At 38.3% G+C, this 20,538-nt stretch overlaps 2 protein-coding genes and 1 pseudogene across 5 annotated transcripts in view; 2 read left to right on the top strand and 1 right to left on the bottom strand.

Moving 5' to 3' along the window:
• The window catches only part of LOC125910355 (vacuolar protein sorting-associated protein 29-like), a 3,129-nt pseudogene extending 2,401 nt beyond the window's left edge, over positions 1–728 (top strand).
• LOC125909756 (olfactory receptor 4M1) overlaps positions 1–20,538 on the bottom strand; it is a 118,631-nt gene that overhangs the window by 70,605 nt on the left and 27,488 nt on the right. For 3 of the 4 annotated variants that reach the window (XM_049613217.1, XM_049613219.1, XM_049613220.1), the window contains exon 2: positions 18,623–18,685. The exons of the other annotated variant lie outside the window; for it this stretch is intronic. The gene's annotated coding sequence lies outside the window, so the exon portion shown is untranslated. The remainder of the gene's footprint in view (positions 1–18,622; positions 18,686–20,538) is intronic. 4 annotated transcript variants of the gene reach the window in all.
• LOC125910354 (olfactory receptor 11H6-like) lies at positions 6,677–7,645 on the top strand. The gene has a single exon (XM_049614113.1). It carries the CDS (start codon positions 6,677–6,679, stop codon positions 7,643–7,645), a length of 969 nt encoding a protein of 322 aa, XP_049470070.1.

Here is a 20,538-nt window from a genome sequence, read left to right as displayed (position 1 = left end):
AAGGAAGGAAGGAAGGAAGGAAGGAAGGAAGGAAGGAAGGAAGGAAGGGCTTTTCTAAAATGCAAGAGGGTTGCAGAGGAGCCCAAGAAAGAAGGCGGCAGCAGTTGTGGTGACTAAGCTGAGCCCAGTGACAGGATGCTTCCCACATTAACCAAGTACTCCAATCCATATCTGAAAGAATCCCTGTCTAAAGATGAAGACTATTCTCTCTTCATTTGGTGTTGGTATTAGGAGACCTACACATTCCATACCAGTCCAACAAGTTTGCTGGCTACATTTAAAAAAACTGCAGGTCCCAGGAAAGAGTCAACACATTCTCTGTACTGGAAACCTTTGCCCCAAAGAGAGTTAAGACTATCTCAAGACTCTGGTCAGTGATGTTCATGTTGTGAGAGGAGACTTCAATGAGAATCTGAATTATCCAGAACAGAAAGTTGTGACTGTTGGCAGTTCAAAATTAATTTGATCCATGGGTATCATGTTACTCTATGGGGAATATGGCCACTTTAGCCCTGTTGCAGAGGGAGTTTGATGTGAATATTCATATCTTGAGACACACACACAAATTTGAAGCATTTGAGCATGAAAATAAATTTTACAATAACTCAGGTTCTGCCACTGGGGCATATAATGCCTTGGAAACAAACATTATTCCTTCATTTGTGTTGATGGATATCCAGGCTTCTACAGTTGTCACTTATGTGTATCAGCTAATTAAAGTAATGTGAAAGAAAAATGAATACACAGAAATCTTTTTTTTAAATATTTTTGAGAGAGACAAAGTGCAAGCAAGGGAGGAGCAGAGAGAGAGAGAGAGAGAGAGAGAGAGAGAGACAGAATCTGAAGCAGGCTCCAGGTTTTGAGCTGTCAGCACAGAGCCCCACATGAACCACGAGATCATGACCTGAGCTGAAGTTGGACACTTAACCAACTGAGCCACCTAGGTGCCCAGAATACAGAGAAATCTTAAGGCCAGGACTGTCTTGCTGCTTTTTTCATTCCCTTGTCCAAATCAAGTAGTTAAACATTTATGAGCCAAAAAATTGTATCACTTTTATAATATTTTACAGTAAAATACAGTATCATTTTCTGTTAATACCATGCTTTAAGCTTCTTGTACTCTATAAGAATATATTCCACTTCTGTGTATTATTTCTATGAAAAAATGTCCACCGCACAGCAAATGGTCATATGTTAAGAAGAATTTACCCTTATAAGTAAGTACCTTTAAAGTTGATATCTGGAACTTTACTACAAAAGCAGTGCATGAGTAAAAAGAATTGTAGACTTTCTTGCTTACATTTTTCTCTCAGCAATAAAACAGCTACCTTTCATTTATAAATAAATAATAAATAAATAAATAAATAAATGCAAAGGAATAGCCATAGAAATAGACGGACTCAGTATCAAGTATGTTGAGTAACATTCACAATGAGGTTGACAGTTTTGCAAGGTCAAGTCATCTTGACAACGAATCCCCTGGCCTTTCTCCAGCCTCTTCTGAACTCTGAAGCATACACAAGTCTGGTGCTCAAGGAAAGGGAGCTTCAGTGCTTCCAGAGCCAGCTTTATGTGATCTCCCAGGCATGTTATCCACAGGGCAAACTCAAGTGGAAGACAGAAAAGCTCTCAAGGGCTTTTAAAAGGTAAAGTATCTTTTAATACCAAATCCTCCTTTGCCCAAAGGCCTGAGTTACTGAATAAGCCAGACCCTGTCAGGAGGACAATCACTGTGGTTGTCCACACAGGCCTTTCACTGTGGTTTGCTGACATCTCTCTCTGCCAGAGCACCCGACTGGTCTCCTGCCTTTTTCTATCTTCTCTGAGACCTACAAGGGAGACATATGGTTACTGCTCACTTAATAATGGGGAACTGGAGGCCTTACCATAGGAGAGGAATAAGAAAGCAGTAAGGGTCAATGGAACTTCCTACCTCCATCACTATATTCTGAACACAAAACTATCAAGACTTCATTTTTTGCTTTAGTGCTTTTTCCTCTGCTTCATCCTCCAGTTCAACTTTCTCTACTGTCTTTATATCTTGCATGAACTAAATTTTGACTCTCTTCATATTTTTTTTATTTTTTTTTTACGTTTATTTATTTTTGAGAGAAGGAGAGAGACAGAGCATGAGTGGGGGAGGGACAGAGAAAGAGGGAGACACAGAATCGGAAGCAGGCTCCAGGCTCTGAGCGCTCAGCTCAGAGCCCGACATGGGGCTTGAACTCACAGACTGTGAGATCATGACCTGAGCCGAAGTCGGATGCTTAACTGACAGAGCCACCCAGGTGCCCCAAGAGACTCTCTTCATAAACTCAACATAAACTCAATGGTGAAACTTCACTTGAAATGTTTCCTCAGCCCCACCTGAGGACTTCTTTAGTGGAAAGACCATCAAATCAAAATACGAAATTGTGTGCCAAACATCTTAAAAATGTGCACATATGATCTGTTTCCAATAATTTTTTCTAAAGGAAAAATATAACAGATTCCCAGAAAAAGTGCATGAAAGTACAAGCTCCCTAGCCAAAGCAATCTTGAAAAAGAAGAACAAAGCCAGAGGCATCACAATTTCAGATTTCAAGGAGACCTGCAAAGTGTTAGTATACTACAAAGTGTTAGTAATCAAAACAATATGGTACTGCCTCAAAAGTAGAACCCTTTGCTCCTACATTTTCATCCTTAAATTCAGTGTCTTTTTGCGAGAAAACACAGCTGCATTACTATAAACATATACACAGATGCTTCTGATTATATTTAACACTCTGATCCAAAGCTTAAGGCCAACTTATTCTTCAGCTTAGATTCAGGCCTCTTTTCCCCTAGAGGTTGGATCAATTTAGACCTCAGTTAAAGAAATGCTTTCTGAGATCTAGCCAAAGCTTTATCATTGTTATTCCTAGATGAGTCCTCTGGGAATAGTCAGATAATCCAGAAGGGTCAGAAGCAAACCTTGGCACATATATTCAAAAGTACAATGCAGCTGAAAGTAAGGCCTGAGTGCACACACACAGTGTTCTGGATCACCACACCTCCAAGATGGACCGTGGAGAATGGAATAATCATGGCTCAGAATGGGTTTGCTATATACCCTCCTTTAGAAGCAGGGGTGTAATCACTCATTCCCAAATCAGGACAGACCACAGTGCCCTTTCCAACTTCATGTAACCAGCTTGAGAAGGTCAATACAGTCACTGTATGGGCTTCAAATAATTGCTATTCTGGATAACTTTTTAAAAATATTTATTCTTTTATCTTGAGAGAGAGAGAGAGAAGGAGAGAGAGAATCCCAAGCAGGCTCCACCTTGTCAGCTCAGAGCCTGACTTGGGACTCGAACTCACGAACTGTGAGATCATGACCTGAGCTGAGATCAAGAGTCAGATGCTTAATGGGCTAAGCAACCCAGGTGACCCTATTCTTGATAATATTACCTTCGAACACTCACCCTCTTTCAGAAGCCTGCTAAGGAATGTGGATGCAAGCACCACTGTGATTAGTTTGGCTGCACACTTTCTCCCACTGAAATGAGAGAACAAAGAGGCTGAAACTGACTCCAGGAGAGAGAGAACATCTCCCCTCTACCAGATTCTATAATCCTTGCATAACAGCTTTAGGTAAGGCATAGCTCAGATTTCTTTGTAATGTCTTTTTCTCTTTTCTCTAACCCTGTCTTGTGTTTTCTCCATATGAAAGTGTGAGTTAAAATAGCTTCCTCCTAATAGACAGTGGTTACATTCTCAACTACATAACATAGCCTCCAGCATCAGAACTGGTCTAAATAAATCGTAGGTCACATGTGTTTTATTTATAAATATATCAGTAAATATAGTTAATAAAAATAACAGTATTTTACTTGAGATGTTAGCTGAACCACATGGGCCAAGAATAAATTGTGAAATGAAAACTTCATTCTATACATTATTATTTATTCAGATTATATATACCAGATTTCCTGACCCTGAATATGGGGCAAGAGATGGACATTTTTCTTTTTTTATTAAAAAAATTGTTTTTAATGTTTATTTTTGAGAGAGACAGAGTGCAAGCTGGGGAGGGGCACAGAGAGAGGGAAACACAGAATCTGTAGCAGGGTCCAGGTTCTGAGCTGTCAGCACAGAGCCTGACGTGGGGCTCAAACTCCCGAACGGTGAGATCATGACCTGAGCTGAAGTCAGATGCTTAACTGACTGAGCCACCCAGGCACACCAGGACATTTTTCTATTAAAGGAAATGGTGTGGGGGGGTGTCATTTATAGATTATAAACACATTCCTTTTAAGAGGGAATAGTTTAAAACAATTCACATACCTATTTAAAAATGAGAGGGAAATGTTGTAAAGGCCATCTAATAAAAACATTTAAAGATAGGGACAATTAGAGACTGAGAGAGAAGACAGCAAGAAACAGTATACACACACAATACACACATCCTTACAGCATGATTATTACTTAGCAACAATAAGAAAGCTCACAACACAAAACAGAGTGGATGAGAGAGACCTAAAGAAAGATGATTCAAATAGGGTTGTCTTAAGATGGCTCCTGTCATGGATGTCCTCCTGTTTACTTGGACTGATGGTGCATCCTCATAACTAAATCTTTGTTGTCTTGATTTTGTTTTTAGCCAACTGGAGTTTTCTAGTGTTTGCATTTAACTTTTTTCCTCTGGCTATAGATAATTATTTCCCCAATTGGTTACTATTAGGCTTGTTCATTGATTAAGACAACAAATGTTTAATAAACACTCATACCAGATAGTGTCCTAGTTTCTGGGAATATGTTGGTGAGCTAAGTAATGTCCTCCTCCTGATTTTTACCAGAAATCTGGAATCGAGTAACAAATTAAGACATGTGAATATTGGCAGAGCAGAGAGAAGGACTGAGATAGGGACGTTCCAGGCCTTGATATGGGCCACACATAGCATAATCAAGTATCAGTATGGCTGGAGTGGGGCTAATAGGAGGAAAAGTGGTAGGAAATTAGGACATGGAGGAAGGCCTTACTGGTCTTCTTAGCCATGGAAAGGAATTGGGAGGTATGTTAACTGTGTTTAAAAGATTGAGAGCAAGTAGTTGACATGATCAGGTTTTTAAAAAACTGTCATCTAGCTATTATGCGGCTAACAGTCTTGGCATATAAAAATGGAAACAAGCAATTTAAGAGGTTTTTGTAAGTAGTCAAAATGAGAATTCCGTGGTAGGGTGTACCAGGGTGAAAGCTGATAAGAATGATAAAAATTGTGCACATTCTGAATGCTTTGAATATGAGGCCTAGAGTATTTGCTGATGGTTTTGGATGTAGAGTAGTGAGAGGGATAGAAGTGATGTGGCCAAAGTGTATGGCCCGGGCAACTGAGTGAATGGAGGTGCCATGTAGTGATATGGCAGAGAAAGAAGGATTGGCTAGTCTGAGGGGAGAATAATCAAAAAACAGTTTAGTCATAGGCATGTTACATTAGATATCAAATGGAGATGGTAAGTAAGAAATTGGGTAGAAAAATCCAGGTTGCAGAAGAGATTTCATAGCTAGGGAGAGAAAAATCTGGCTTTATCTCACATAGTTTTTATATCAAGGGGCTAGTGTCAGGTCACTTACAGAAAGAGTATAGTTGGAGAAGGAAAAATATCAAGGATTATGACCTGAAAAAAACATATACAGGTCAGGTCAATCAGGAGGAACTCTGACATAGAAGCCTGAAATAATATATAAGGAGAAATGAAACCAAACAGTCCATGCACAGATCTCGAATTGTTGTTCAAATCTCAGAATGCTTTCAGTGACATAACACTATAATTATTTTTAGTTTACCTGGCAAAATGTATATAGACTGTCACTGTGAGGTACTTTCCCTGCATGTGATAAATTTCAGCTGAGGACTGAAGCTTGTGTATTCTAGTTAGGGAAAATCTCTGTTAAAAAAGAATCATTAGTCTTTAGTCTGAACCTCATTCATTCATGCCAATTTCATTTAAAATGTTATTCAAGGTGAGAATATAAGAAACTTACTCCTCTTCAGCAACAATTTTTTAAATGCAAAGAGAACCAAGTTAAAAATGAGGAGTACTTTGAAGAATTTTGCATATGTCACTAAATATGGAGAGAAAATTTGCTGTAAGCCATCATTGATTAAAAGTTGAGGTTGCTGGGACACCTACGTGGCTCAGTCCGTACAGCATCAGACTGTTGGTTTCAGCTCAGGTCATCATCTCACAGTTGTGAGATCGAGTCCCGCGTCAGGCTCCATGCTGGGCATGGAGGCTGCTTGGGATTCTTTCTTTCTCTCTGTGTCCCTCCCCTACTCTTGCCTGTGCTCTCTCTCTCTCTCAAAATAAATAACTGCTTTTAAGTTGATGTTTCTGACCTAGTTTGAAGCCTCTCAATGACAAGAAAGCATCTAATTAATTTTATATAGTGCTGAGGACACTAAACAAAGGCAGGTGTTTAATGGCCCACGATGGGCATGGTGATCATGATGGTAAAGCTGTAATAAGCATCCACATCTCCAAGTGCCTTATTCCTCCCAATATCACTGGGTCAAAGAATGCTGAAAATGTTTAACCTAAACTGTGCTAATTGAATTGTAAAGAAAATCAGAGACTACCTTAATGAGAAAACTTCTGCAAAGTCATCTGTAACATGGTAATGTCTTGTTATTGCAGTTTGAGGGAGAGAAACATGAAAATCCCAGCTGAAAACAACCACTCTGACCCTGTCAGTGAATTCATTCTTCTTGGCTTCCCTTGCATCTGGGAGGTCCAGATCCTCCTCTTCTCAATCTTCTTTGTGATCTATGTCCTGACATTAATGGGAAATCTGTGTATCATCTGTGCAGTGTGGTGGAATGACCATCTCCACACTCCCATGTACATCCTACTGGCCAATTTTTCCTTCCTGGAGATCTGGTATGTCACTTCTACTGTCCCTAATATGCTGGCCAACTTTCTCTCCGAGACCAATTCCATCTCCTTCTATGGCTGCTTCATCCAGTTCTACTTCTTCTTCTCCATGGGCACCACTGAGACCTTCTTCTTGTCTGCCATGGCCTTTGACAGGTACCTTGCTATCTGCAGGCCCCTGCATTACCCCGCTGTCATGACAGTTCAGCGCTGCATCAGAATAGGAGCTGGGTGCTGGGTGTGTGGCTTCTCTTGTTTTCTCCTCCCAGTTTACCTCATCTCCCAGCTTCCTTTTTGTGGTCCCAATACAATTGATCATTTTTTATGTGATCCAGGACCCCTTATGAATCTGTCTTGTGTGGCAGCTCCTGCCACTGAGATCATCTGTGCCATCTTTAACTCAGTCCTCATTTTCTCCACCTTCCTCTTCATTACCAGCTCCTACACCTTGGTGATCAGAGCTGTGCTGAGGGTCCCCTCAGCAGAAGGTCAGCAGAAGGCCTTCTCCACGTGTGGCTCCCATCTGGCTGTGGTGTCCCTGTTCTATGGCTCCATCATGGTGATGTATGTGAGTCCAACAGCAGGCAATCCAGCAGGGATTCAGAAAATTGTGACTTTATTTTATTCTGTGATGACTCCACTTTTCAATCCCTTGATCTATAGCCTCCGGAATAAGGAGATGAAGCAGGCCCTGAGAAAACTATTTAGGATTATGAGACTTGGTCAAAGGCAGCCTCTCAAGAACTAGAATCCATATATGTGTTGGACATATAGTGATATAAAATTATAGGAGGTTAATGGTCTTATGCAAATTTGAGAGACAGATATGTTTCCCATATCCCAGGGAATATTTTTAGAAATACATTTCAATGAAGCAAATAGAAAACAAGATCTTACAAGACCTTGCATAAATCATTTGTACTAGGCTATAATGTATTAATATTCCTGTGCACCTTGCATGGAAACAGGAAAATGTGAGACATTTTCAGGCCTTTTTGCAGAAAAATCATATATAACCCAGATGTCAACAGATCAGTTTCTATCTTTTGCAGATATAGGTAAATTTGTCCCTGACCCCCAGATTCACAATGCTCAGGTGTCTAAAGCACCCATCACTCTCTCCCTACACACACACACACACACACACACACACACACCATCAAACATGTTCGTGTGTGCTTTTCTCTTCCAATCCCTGAATCTACCTCCTGTCTTATTTTGATCACACCAGTCTGGATGTGAGACTCATCTCCTTCAACATTTTATCCAAAACCAAAGTAATTCCATTTTTGTGTGGGTTTATTAACCTGACTACCAGCTGGGGTTAGGGAGAGTCATAGGAAAGGCCACCGTGCTGAACACCCAGTCAGTTTCTCATATTATACCTGGTCTGCCTCTTCTTCTTCCTTCCTCATCCTCTTCCCACCACCCACCAGAATGACCAGAACATCCTTCCTTTTCTTATTCAGAATAACTGTCTTCCATATGTAGGTCCTTGGCAGTTTCGGACTCTTCAAAAAATTTCTCCTCAGCAAACTTAATTCTTAAATAGGACTTTGTGAAAATAGTGGGTTTTTTTTCCAAATGTTTACTTTTTTGGGTTGTTTTAGGGTCCTTATAACTCATTATTTTCCTTATCTTAGTACCACCCAGTACCACTCAGTACAAAAGAATATATGTACTGAAACAGGGTGAGACCTGGAAAAAAGACTACCTGTAAGAAACTTAATCAGAAAATAATTCATATTTTAAATGCTTCATGATTTTAAAGAGGTTTTTCTCCCTATATGTACTAGAATTAATACAAACCATGCAAAGAGAATAGTGCATATGAGTCTAAGGCTAGAAATAAGATAGTATGACTACTTTTCAATAAATGGTGTTGAGAAAACTGGATACCTACAAGCAAAAGAATGAAACTGGACCACTTTCTTACATCATACACAAAAATAAACTCAAAATTTACTAAACTCCTAGATGTGAGACCTAAAACCATAAAACTCCTAGAAGATAACATGGGCAGTAATTTTTTTACATCAGCCTTAGCAACATTTTTCCAGATATATCTCCAAAGGCAAGGGAAACAAAAGCAAAAATAAACTATTGGGCCCATACCAAAATTAAAGACAACAACAACAACAACTTATGCACAGCATAGGAAACCATTAGCAAAGGAAAAAGGCAACTTAGTGAATGGGAGAAGATATTTGCTAATGATGTATCCAATAAAGGGTTAATACCCAAAATATATAAAGAACTTATACAACTCAACACCAAACAAAATCTGATTAAAAAATTGGTAGAGGATCTAAATAGTTTTCCAAAGAAGACATACAGATGTCCAATAAACACATGAAAAGATGCTCAATATCACTCATCATCACAGAAATGCAAATCAAAATTACGAGATAGCAGTTTACACATGTCAAAATGGCTAGCATGAAAGAGACAAGAAATAACAAGTGTTGGTGAAGATGTGGGAAAAAGAGAACACTTGTGCACCATTGGCTGGAATGTAATTGGTATAGCCACTGTGAAAAGCAGTATGGAGGTTCCTCAAAAAATTTAAAATATTAATACCACAGTCCAGTACTTCCACCTGTCAGAGGAAAAAGGTAAGGGGAAATGCAAAATGGGTAAAGGAAAGTGGGAGATGCAGGTTTCCAATTATGGAATGAGGAAGTCTTTGGAATAAAAGCTACAGCATAGGGAACATAGCCAATAGTACTGCAATAGCATTGTAAGCTAATTGTTGGTAGCTACACTTGTGGTGAGCATAGCATAATGTATAGTCATTGAATCACTGTGTTGTACACCTGAAACTAATGTAACATTGTCAACTATACTTCAATAAAAAAATAAATTTAAAAAACTTTTATAAAGACATGCAAAAAATTGCTGTGGAATGATTAAGAATAAACTAGAAATAGGAGATATGAGGAAATAAAACAATGTACTACTAACAGTTTGATTTAGAGGCACTAGTAATGCCATTAATAATTTTTTTTCACATTTACCATTTTTCTTTTCATTTTATTTTCTAAAATAGTAATTTAGGGGCGCCTGGTTGGCTCAGTTGGTTGGGCGGCCGACTTCAGCTCAGGTCATGATCTCGCAGTCCGTGAGTTCGAGCCCTGCGTCGGGCTCTGTGCTGACAGCTCAGAGCCTGGAGCCTGCTTCAGATTCTGTGTGTGTCTCTCTCTGACCCTCCCCCATTCATGCTCTGTCTCTATCTCAAAAATAAATAAACATTAAAAAGAAATTTTTAAATAGTCATTTAAAATGTATATAATTTTCTGGCAGGTGTAAATGATGAGTAACAAGTCAAAGAGCAAATGTCCTACAGTGGTCTGCAACTTAAAATGATAAAAATCTTTATATAAGTGCAAAAGCTATTAAAGGTGCTATTTCTGAGATGAGAGTGCACTAGAAGAAATATTCTGGAACAGATTTAGGCAGGCAACTCTCAGATCTTCAAAGTTGTCTCCCTAAAACAGTTATCTTCCCAGGGTTCTAACTATCAGCCCTGTGTATGGAAAAGTGACCTGATCTGTGTGTTTTGACAAGCTTAATTTCTTCAATAGTTGTGCCTTGAGCTTTCCCCATATTTTCTCAGGCTTCCCTATCAATTTAGCCAGGAATTTTTCCTGAATTTCCTCTTGAATTTCATCTCCTAACACAATATGTCCTACACTGTCTTTAAGATCTTAGGCCCAGATTAATGGTTTTATTGATCCTGAAACTACATCCCACCCTGGAAACCAAATTTTGTTCACATTATTCTTATAGAAACTCCCCAAGCCATGGGTTTACTTCTGACAAAATCCACACTATTTCCTCATCCCAAACACACTCAAAGATACTAAAACTAAATTATCAGGATCTATTATTTGGATACTGTACTATGATGTATTTTCCGACAATTTTATTTTCCTCCTTTGAAACATTCCTTCACTCATTTATTCACTTTTTTATATATTCATCTCCCAAACTTTTACTGAGTGTCCTCTATGTGCTAAGTATCGAGCCCAGGTTTGGAGAAATAAAGAAGTGCAAAATACTCACAGACCTTAGAGACTTACAGTTATTAAGAGAGTAGACACTAAGTGTTGTCATCTCAAGAAGTTCTCTCTTTTCATTGTTTCTATATGAGATGATGGAGGTTAACTAAGCCTATTGTGGTAATCATTTCACAACACATGTAAATCAAATTATTATGCTATACAACTTAAACTTATACAGTGATGTGTGTCAGTTATTTCTCAATAAAATTGGGAGGAAAACAGACTGAGGGGACCCTAGTCAAACAGAGAGGAACCAGAGGAAGGGGGTTAAATGACCCAGAAATTCAGGGGACTTAAGATAGCAAGATAGCTGTAGAAGAAGCTTAGACCTCCCCACTTCTCTGATTTTACTGCTTCATCTAGTAAAAAAATCCCCAACTGGAGTTGGTAAGAAATTGACTTCAAACTGGTCAAGTTTGGAATGAGGTCAACAAGCCAGTCCACAATTTCACAAACGGCCTTGCAACTGGCTACAGATTCCCATGTTACAATTTGCCCCCAAAAGCTATCCTTCTATATTATAACAATGGCAAACAATGGGAAAGGGGATCAGAGGGAAAAAGGAAAAATATATATATATTTGGCAAGTCTTCTATACAGAAAACAATAAAACTTTGTTGAAAGAAATTCACGAAGATATAATAGGAAGATATGCCAAGCCCATGGATTGTAAGAATAATTATTGTGTAGATGACAATTAACCTCCCCATTCAAAGCAATCCCAATCGAATTCCAGAAATAATTGTTGTGCAAATTGACAAAAGAATTCTAAATTTATATGGAAAGGCAATGGGCAAAAAGAGTTTGAAGAGAAAGAAATTGGTAGGACTTACCTATTTTAGATATCAAGACTCATTATAAGCTACGATAATTAGGAAAATGTGCTATTGGTGCAATAGGAACAAAAAGAAAGATGAAATTAAATAGAGAATGCAGAAACCAACCCATGCATATATGGTAAAAAAATTACTTAATTTATGGTAAAAAAAAAAATAGGACTACACAGCAGGCATAGAATACAGGTTTAACAAAGAAAATTTCTAGGTCAAATGGATTCTCATGTGGAAAACTGAAATTTGACCTATATTTCGTACCATACATAAAAACTATGACCAGTATAATTGCAGATTTTAAATTTGAAAGATATTAACACTTCTAAATAATATTTTCATAACCTTGAAATAAGCAAAAAGAACTAGCTATAAAGAAACTTGATTGAGGGGTGCCTGGGTGGCTCAGTCCATTAAACAACCAACTCTTGATTTGGGCTCAGGTCATGATCTCACAGTTTATACTTCAAGCCCTGCACTGGGCTCTGTGCTGATGGTGCAGAGCCTGCTTAGCAATCTCTCTCTCCCTCTCTCTCTCTCCCTCTGCCCCTTCAGAGTTCTCTATCTCTCTCTCTTTCAAAATAAATAAATAAACATAAAAAAGAAAGAAACTTGACTGATAAATCAGGTGCATTAAAAATAAGAATTTCTGCTCATTAATAAACCAGTCAGAGAAAGACAAATACCAGATGATTTTATTCATATGTGGAATTTAAGAAACAAGATAAATAAAGGGGAAAAGAAAAGAGCAATAAATAAAAAACAGACTCAACCACAGAGAACAAATTTCTGGTTACCAGAAGGGAGGTGGGTGGGGGAATGGGTGAACTAGGTGAAGGGGATTAAGGAGGGTACTTATTATGATGACCACTGAGTAATGTATAGAATTGTTGAATCACTACGTTGTATACCTGAAACGAATATAACACTGTTTATCAACTGCACTGGAATTAAATTTTTTTTAAAAAGAACTTCTTTTCATTAAAAAGAAATTATGAGACTAGAAAAATAAGCCTGCATAAACCAGAGAAAATATTTGGAATACATATAACTGATTAAAGGCTTGCTTTCAGAATATATTTTTTAAATCTTTAAAGTATTAACAAATTCCCAGTAGTTTAAAAAAGAGCAAGACTCTTGAAAAGTCATTATTTTTAAAAAAAGTATATACAAATATAAAACAGAATGTGTTTTCCTAAATGTTTTTTGAAAACCAAAAAAAACAAAAACTGACCAAAATAAAAATAAAAAATAAAAAGAATAATGAGGATTATCATATACTACTCATGAGAGTGTACATTTTGGCAACCACTTTGGAATACTCTCTAACATTATCTGTTACAGTTGAATATATACATTCCCTGGAATCCAGCAGTTTCATGGATATGCAACATAAATTCTTGCAAGCATATGCCGAGAGAGATGTAGAATACATGTTGGTGAGGGGAACGCTTTTGCAATGTTGGTCAGAATGCAAACTGGTGCAGCCACTCTGGAAAACAGGGTGAGGCTCCTCAAAAAATTAAAAATAGAACTTCCCTATGACCCAGCAATAGCATTGCTAGGAATTTACCCAAGGGATACAGGAGTGCTGATGCATAGGGGCACTTATACCCCAATGTATATTGCAACACTTTCAACAATAGCCAAATTATGGAAAGAGCCTAAATGTCCATCAACTGATGAATGGATAAAGAAGATGTGGTTTATATACACAATGGAATACTACTTGGCAATGAGAAAGAATGAAACATGCCATTTGTAGCAATGTGGATGGAACTGGAGGATGTTATACTAAGTGAAATAAGTCAGTCAGACAAACACAGATACCATGTTTTCACTCATATGTGGATCTTGAGAAACTTAATAGTAGACCATGGAGGAAGGGAAGGGGGGAAAATTTACAAACAGAGAGGAAGGCAAATGATAAAAGACTTCTAAATATAGAGAACAAATTGAGAGATGATGGGAGGTAGAGAAGAGGGGAAAGTGGGTGATGGGCACTGAGGAGGGCACTTGCTGGGATGAGCACTGGGTATTGTATGAAAGCCAATTTGGCAATAAATTATATTAAAAAATAATTTCTAAGTTTGAGGTGTATAACATTATAATATGGATTTTATACAGGTGTATATTGTGAAATGATTACCATAATAAGGTAAGTTGACACCTCCATCACCTCCATAATTACTTTTTTTTCTTGGCAGTGAGACCACTTAAAATCTACTTTCTTAGTGACTTTCAAGTACATAATGTAGAATTGTGAACTATAACCACCATGCTGTACTAGTGTTCTAATGAGAACTTATTCATGTTAGAGCCAGAAGTTTGTGCCCTTTGACCAACATCACCTCATTTCCTTCATCTCCCAGTCCCAGAATCCCCATTCTAAATTTGTCTCTATAAGTTTAAGCTGCCAATTCTTTCTGATCTACAGAAAAAGAACAGAGGGAGAAGATGGTGGCATAGGAGGACGTTGGGCTCACTGCATCCTGCTGATCACTTAGATTCCACCCACATCTGCCTAAATAACCCACAAAACTGCCAGAACTAGCACAACGGACTCTCCAGAGCCAAGTGTAGACAAGAAGCCCACGGAAGAGGGTAGGAAGGGCAGAGAGGCGGTGCGCACTACACGGACTGGAGGGAGCCAGCCAGGGCGGTGGAGGGGCAGCCCGCCCGGCAAGGCAGAATCCCTGAGTCTGGCTTGCAAAAGCAGAGGGGCCAGAATGCGTGAGTTCTGACAGCCAATGGGACTTATCATCCAGAATGTGAAAACTCAACAGCTCTGCTCCGACAGCAGGAGGGAGAGAGGACACTGGGAAGGAGAGGTGTTGAGCCCTGGAAGACAGAGCTCAGCTCGGTGGGGAACCAAGGCACTGGCCAGTGCCATCTCCCTCTCCCATCCCCCAGCCGAAATCCCAAAGGGAACCAGTTCCCGGCACCGATCCTGCTTGCACCCTGCAAACACCCAACGCTGTACTTCTGTGGATCCATCCCTCCGACGGGTCTGCCTGCCTCCCTCCTGGTGATGCAGGGCCCCTCCTGCAGGGGACCACCTAGGGCAAAGTGAGCTAAGCCTGCCCTTCCTGCCCCTGTGCACCTTGGAGATCCACCCGACTAACACACCAGATCCCATCAAAGCAGCACCAGAAGCCTGGCAGTGTGCAAGTAGCCCAGACAGGGGCCAAACCAGCCACAGTGAGTCCTGCCCTTGGGAGAGGGGAAGATAAAGTACACACCAGTCTGATTGTGGCCCCAGCAGTGGGCTGGGGACAGACATCGGTCTGACTGTGGCCCTGCCCACCAACACAAGTTACTCCAGACAGCACAAAAGAACCATATGACGCTGTCAATCGATGCAGAAAAAGCATTTGACAAAATTCAGCATCCTTTCTTAATAAAAACCCTCGAGAAAGCCAGGATACAAGGAACATACTTAAACACCATAAAAGCCATTTATGAAAAGCCCACAGCTAATATCATCCTCAATGGGGAAAAACTGAGAACTTTCCCCGAGATCAGGAACACAACAGGGATGTCCACTCTCACTGCTGTTGTTTCACATAGTGTTAGAAGTGCTAGCATCAGCAATCAGACAACAAAAGGAAATCAAAGGCATCAAAATTGGCAAAGATGAAGTCAAGCTTTCACTTTTTGCAGATGACATGATATTATACATGGAAAACCCAATAGACTCCACCAAAAGTCTGCTAGAACTGATACATGAATTCAACAAAGTCGCAGGATACAAAATTAATGCACAGATATCAGTTGCATTCTTATACACTAATAATGAAGCAACAGAAAGACAAAGAAACTGATCCCATTCACAATTGCACCAAGAAGCATAAAATACCTAGGAATAAGCCTAACCAAAGATGTAAAAGATCTGTATGCTGGAAACTATAGAAAGCTTATGAAGGAAATTGAAGAAGATATAAAGAAATGGAAAAACATTCCATGCTCATGGGTTGGGAGAATAAATATTGTCAAAATGTCAATACTACCCAAAGCTATCTACACATTCAATGTAATCCCAATCAAAATTGCACCAGCATTCTTCTCAAAGCTAGAACAAGCAATCGTAAAATTCATATGGAACCACAAAAGGCCCCGAATAGCCAAAGTAATTTTGAAGAAGACCAAAGCAGGAGGCATCACAATCCCAGACTTTAGCCTCTACTCCAAAGCTGTAATCATCAAGACAGCATGGTATTGGCACGAAAACAGACACACAGACCAATGGAAGAGAATAGAAACCCCAGAACTAGACCCACAAACGTATGGCCAACTCATCTTTGACAAAGCAGGAAAGAACATCCAATGGAAAAGAGACAGTCTCTTTAACAAATGGTGCTGGGAGAACCGGACAGCAACATGCAGAAGGTTGAAACTAGACCACTTTCTCACACCATTCACAAAAATAAACTCAAAATGGATAAAGGACCTGAATGTGAGACTGGAAACCATCAAAACCCTAGAGGAGAAAGCAGGAAAAAACCTCTCTGACCTCAGCTGCAGCAATTTCTTACTTGACACATCCCCAAAGGCAAGGGCATTAGAAGCAAAAATGAACTTTTGGGACCTCATGAAGATAAAAAGCTTCTGCACAGCAAAGGAAACAATCAACACAACTAAAAGGCAACCAATGGAATGGGAAAAGATATTTGCAAATGACATATCAGACAAAGGTCTAGTATCCAAAATCTATAAAGAGCTCACCAAACTCCACACCTGAAAAACAAATAATCCAGTGAAGAAATGGGCAGAAAAACATGAATAGACACTTTTCTAAAGAAGAAATCCAGATGGCCAGCAGGCACATGAAAAGATACTCAACGTCGCTCCTCATCAGGGAAATACAAACCAAAACCACACTCAGATATCACCTCAGGCCAGTCAGGGTGGTGAAAATGAACAAATCAGGAGACTATAGATGCTGAAGCGGATGTGGAGAAACAGGAACCCTCTTGCACTGTTGGTGGGAATGCAAACTGGTGCAGCTGCTCTGGAAAACAGTGTGCAGATTCCTCAAAAAATTAAAAATAGATCTACCCTATGACCCAGCAATAGCACTGCTAGGAATTTACCCAAGGGATACAGGAGTGCTGATGCATAGGGGCACTTGTACCCCAATGTTTATAGCAGCACTTTCAACAATAGCCAAATTATGGAAAGAGCCTAAATGTCCATCAACTGATGAATGGATAAAGAAATCGTGGTTTATATACACAATGGAATGCTATGTGGCAATGAGAAGGAATGAAATATGGCCCTTTGTAGCAACGTGGATGGAACTGGAGAGTGTGATGCTAAGTGAAATAAGTCACACAGAGAAAGACAGATACCATATGTTTTCACTCTTTTGTGGATCCTGAGAAACTTAACAGAAGACCATGGGGGAGGGGAAGGAAAAAAAAGTTAGAGAGGGAGGGAGCCAAAACATAAGAGACTTAAAAACTGAGAACTGAGGGTTGATGGGGGGTGGGGGGGAGAAGAAAGTGGGTGATGGGCATTGAGGAGGGCACCTGTTGGGATGAGCACTGGGTGTTGTATGGAAACCAATTTGACAATAAACTTCATATATTGAAACAACAACAACAAAAAAAACAAAAATAAATAAATAAATAAATAAATAAATAAATAAATAAAATGCACCCCAGATATCTCTAACAAACTACCTAAGTACAGACATTTGGTGGTCAAAGAATGATTTCTTCTTCTTCAAAATAGACAAAGGAATTCCTATGAGCTTGCTATTACAGCTATTATAACAATCCCTATTATGACTAATTATTCCCCAAAAACCTTCAATGATATATGACTACTAGAGAAAAAAGAAAAGATAGAATTGATTCTTTATCTTCACTATTCCTTGTGGAATACTAAGACTTGGTGTTTAATTATAAATAAGTGAAAATTCAAAAATTATCTCCTCTTTTGAACAAATACTGTCAAATCATCAAGAGGATAAATCCCAAATCCCAAATCCCAAAAGGTCATGATGCAAGAAAGTAGACATATATAATACCTTCTTCTGGGCTTTCATTTTTACCATAAACATGTGCTTTCAAACTAGAGAAAAAGTATCTTGTAGGGCTTACTCTTTGCAATCCATGAGAGATTACAAACTGGATCATCCAATTTCTTGGAAGTCCTTCACATGCCTGTTGCTCCATGGAGTAATATTTTATGTCTGGTCTCTGACCCTCTTCTCAGCATTCATCCAAGGAGTAAGTGGAAATTGTCTAACATGTGAGCCACATGTACTCAAAGTTTTTGCAAAAATAATTTCATAAGACATTTTTTATCTTTAAAAAAGCTGAAAATATTTCATTAGACTGAAATGCTGACAAATAAATAAAATCTAAAAATATTAATTTCCTTCTTGTTTCCCTGAATTCTGGGGAATATTTTTCACTTAGTTTGTGTATCACTCTAAAAGATAAATAAGAGATACATACAAGGGCTTAGGATTTTAAGTGAAGAGGTATATTAACTGACAATTGCTGGAGAAGGATTTATTTTGATGATTTTTGTTGCTTGGTGAATAAATATGGCAAATTTCTCTCTCCAGTGATATCTTCTTTCCAAAACCCATTTATTACTTTTCAGTCCCATCACATTAATAAGCCCTGGTTTAATGGGGATTCTTTTTGAAGTAACAAAAGTTTCCAGCATGTTGAGTTTTTATTGTTATTTTTGTTAATCATACAGGATGTACCCTAAACTCTAGCTTTGGACAATTACTATCTCCAAGAAATATTCTAAAATAAGGGGGCTAAGGGTCAATAATGATTTGAAACAAATCCTTTGTCAACGACCTACCTCTTAATAATTAAACTGAGATGATGACACTAGGGTGCTGAGTAAACAGGACCACAGGAATGCCTAAAGGACAAAAGGACAATCCATTGGAATATAAAAAAGTACAATGTGGAAAATATCCTCAATAATATTATAACATATTTGGTAACATGGTAACTACACTTATCGTGGCAAGCATTCCAATATGTATAAAATTGTCAAATCACTATGTTGTACACCTGAAATTAATAGAACATTGTATGTCAACTATACCTCAATGATAATAATAAAAAATCTTTCAAAAAGGAATTTAGGGACATGATTTCTCAAAATCCCTGTGTAAATGAGTAAATTCTGTTCTTAAAAACATTAATAAAGTGTTTTAGAAAACCAATAGAGCAAAGGATTTGGCTGACCTGACCTTCTATAACCATATATACAATTACAAGGCAAAAAGAATCTATAAATAGTAGTCCTTCCAATCTAGATGCCATCTCAACGGTCAAATAAAAGAGTCAGCCATCTATGTGGTCTGACCTTTACACAAGTAAGTCCAGGATTTCCCTGACTTAGAGTCTTGGATTTCTACTTTGAAAAATCTTCTTTGATTTATTAGATTATTCCTTATAAAATGTAAAAAATATTTCCAGGAGAATAAAACAAAAAAAAATTAAGCAAAAAATGTATTAAAATATATTGTTAATCTCTTGATTATAAGTTCCATAAGTGCAAGATCTGGCATACCCACAGGTGTTTCTTCAGCACTTAAAAGACAACTTGATACAATGAAGAAGTTTAATAAGTATTTTTGAATGAATTACCTTGCTTAATGCAAAAGGTCAGAGTAAAGGTACTGAGGAAACAGGAGAACTGAGTTTTTTTTGATTTAGGAACAACTACTTGGTATGGAAGTACCCAGAGAGAAGTGCAAAGCTCATTGTTTCTCATTTGCCCAGACATGAAAGGCCTAGATGGGGCTTAGTGAGATGTAAAAAGATATGAAAGTTCTGTCTAAAAGAGAGAAAAAAAGAACATGTGGGCAAGGACTGGGGGTGGGAAGGAGGTAAAAAAAAAATACTATGGAAATTCTCACAAAAGTATGAAACCTATTTTTCCAATTTTCTTACAGCCAACTTGACCACGGGTACAAGTATAGGGACAATGAACTTGGTCACTGTGACTCAAACTAGCTGCTTTCCCTCAGGTCAATTGCCATTACGGGCATATGTGGTACATATATCGACACAGAAACACATCAAAATATTTAGCCAGAGCAACTTAGAGGCCAAGGTATAGGGCTCTTTCTCACAATATATAGTGCATTCAGTTGCCAAAAAAGTAAAGGAAGCATTTTTATACTAAACACTGGTATGAATACTTAAGTATCATTAAAAAAATGAATAAATCCTGGAATGATAGAGGTTTTTTTGGGTTACTTTAAAACTCCATGAGTAACCTGGAGGAACTGAAAATGAAAATAAATATTAGTTTGTGTCCTGTCATGGCACTACCCTTAGATTCTTAGGTGTCTTCATTTAGTCTTTTTATTAAGTCAGTTATAAATCATAGAATATCAAGTACTCATAGACTGTTGAAATATATTCACATGCACAGAAATATAGTATCAATAGTGCAGGTAAACATATGAAAAGTAAACTAATACCGGTAATTTATCAGAATCACAAGATTGCATTCCTAGTATCTAGTCTAGCATTCTTAGAAAGGGAAAAATTTGTCTCCAACTCAAGTTTTCCTTCTTTTCTAGTACTGCGCCTTTTTAAATAATATATGTTCAGGGCTGAGTAATGTAAGTCACAGTTTTGTTGTTTAAGCAAAAGTCTGTTTACTACTTTATGAAATAAAAAATAAAGAAATTTAATGTTTTCAGGAAGAACCAGCATACTCCATTAAGAGTGCTATAACAAAGTCATCTCCAT

The sequence above is a fragment of the Panthera uncia genome (assembly GCF_023721935.1).
Source record: "Panthera uncia isolate 11264 chromosome B3 unlocalized genomic scaffold, Puncia_PCG_1.0 HiC_scaffold_1, whole genome shotgun sequence".
Classification (NCBI taxonomy): Eukaryota; Metazoa; Chordata; class Mammalia; order Carnivora; family Felidae; genus Panthera; species Panthera uncia.
The sequence above is the reverse complement of the archived record's forward strand: the minus strand, read 5'-3'. Positions and strand labels throughout refer to the sequence as shown.

Bases quoted from the DNA above. Each gene is read 5' to 3' on its own strand.
- LOC125910354 (XM_049614113.1), top strand. From the start codon at position 6,677: ATGAAAATCCCAGCTGAAAACAACCACTCTGACCCTGTCAGTGAATTC.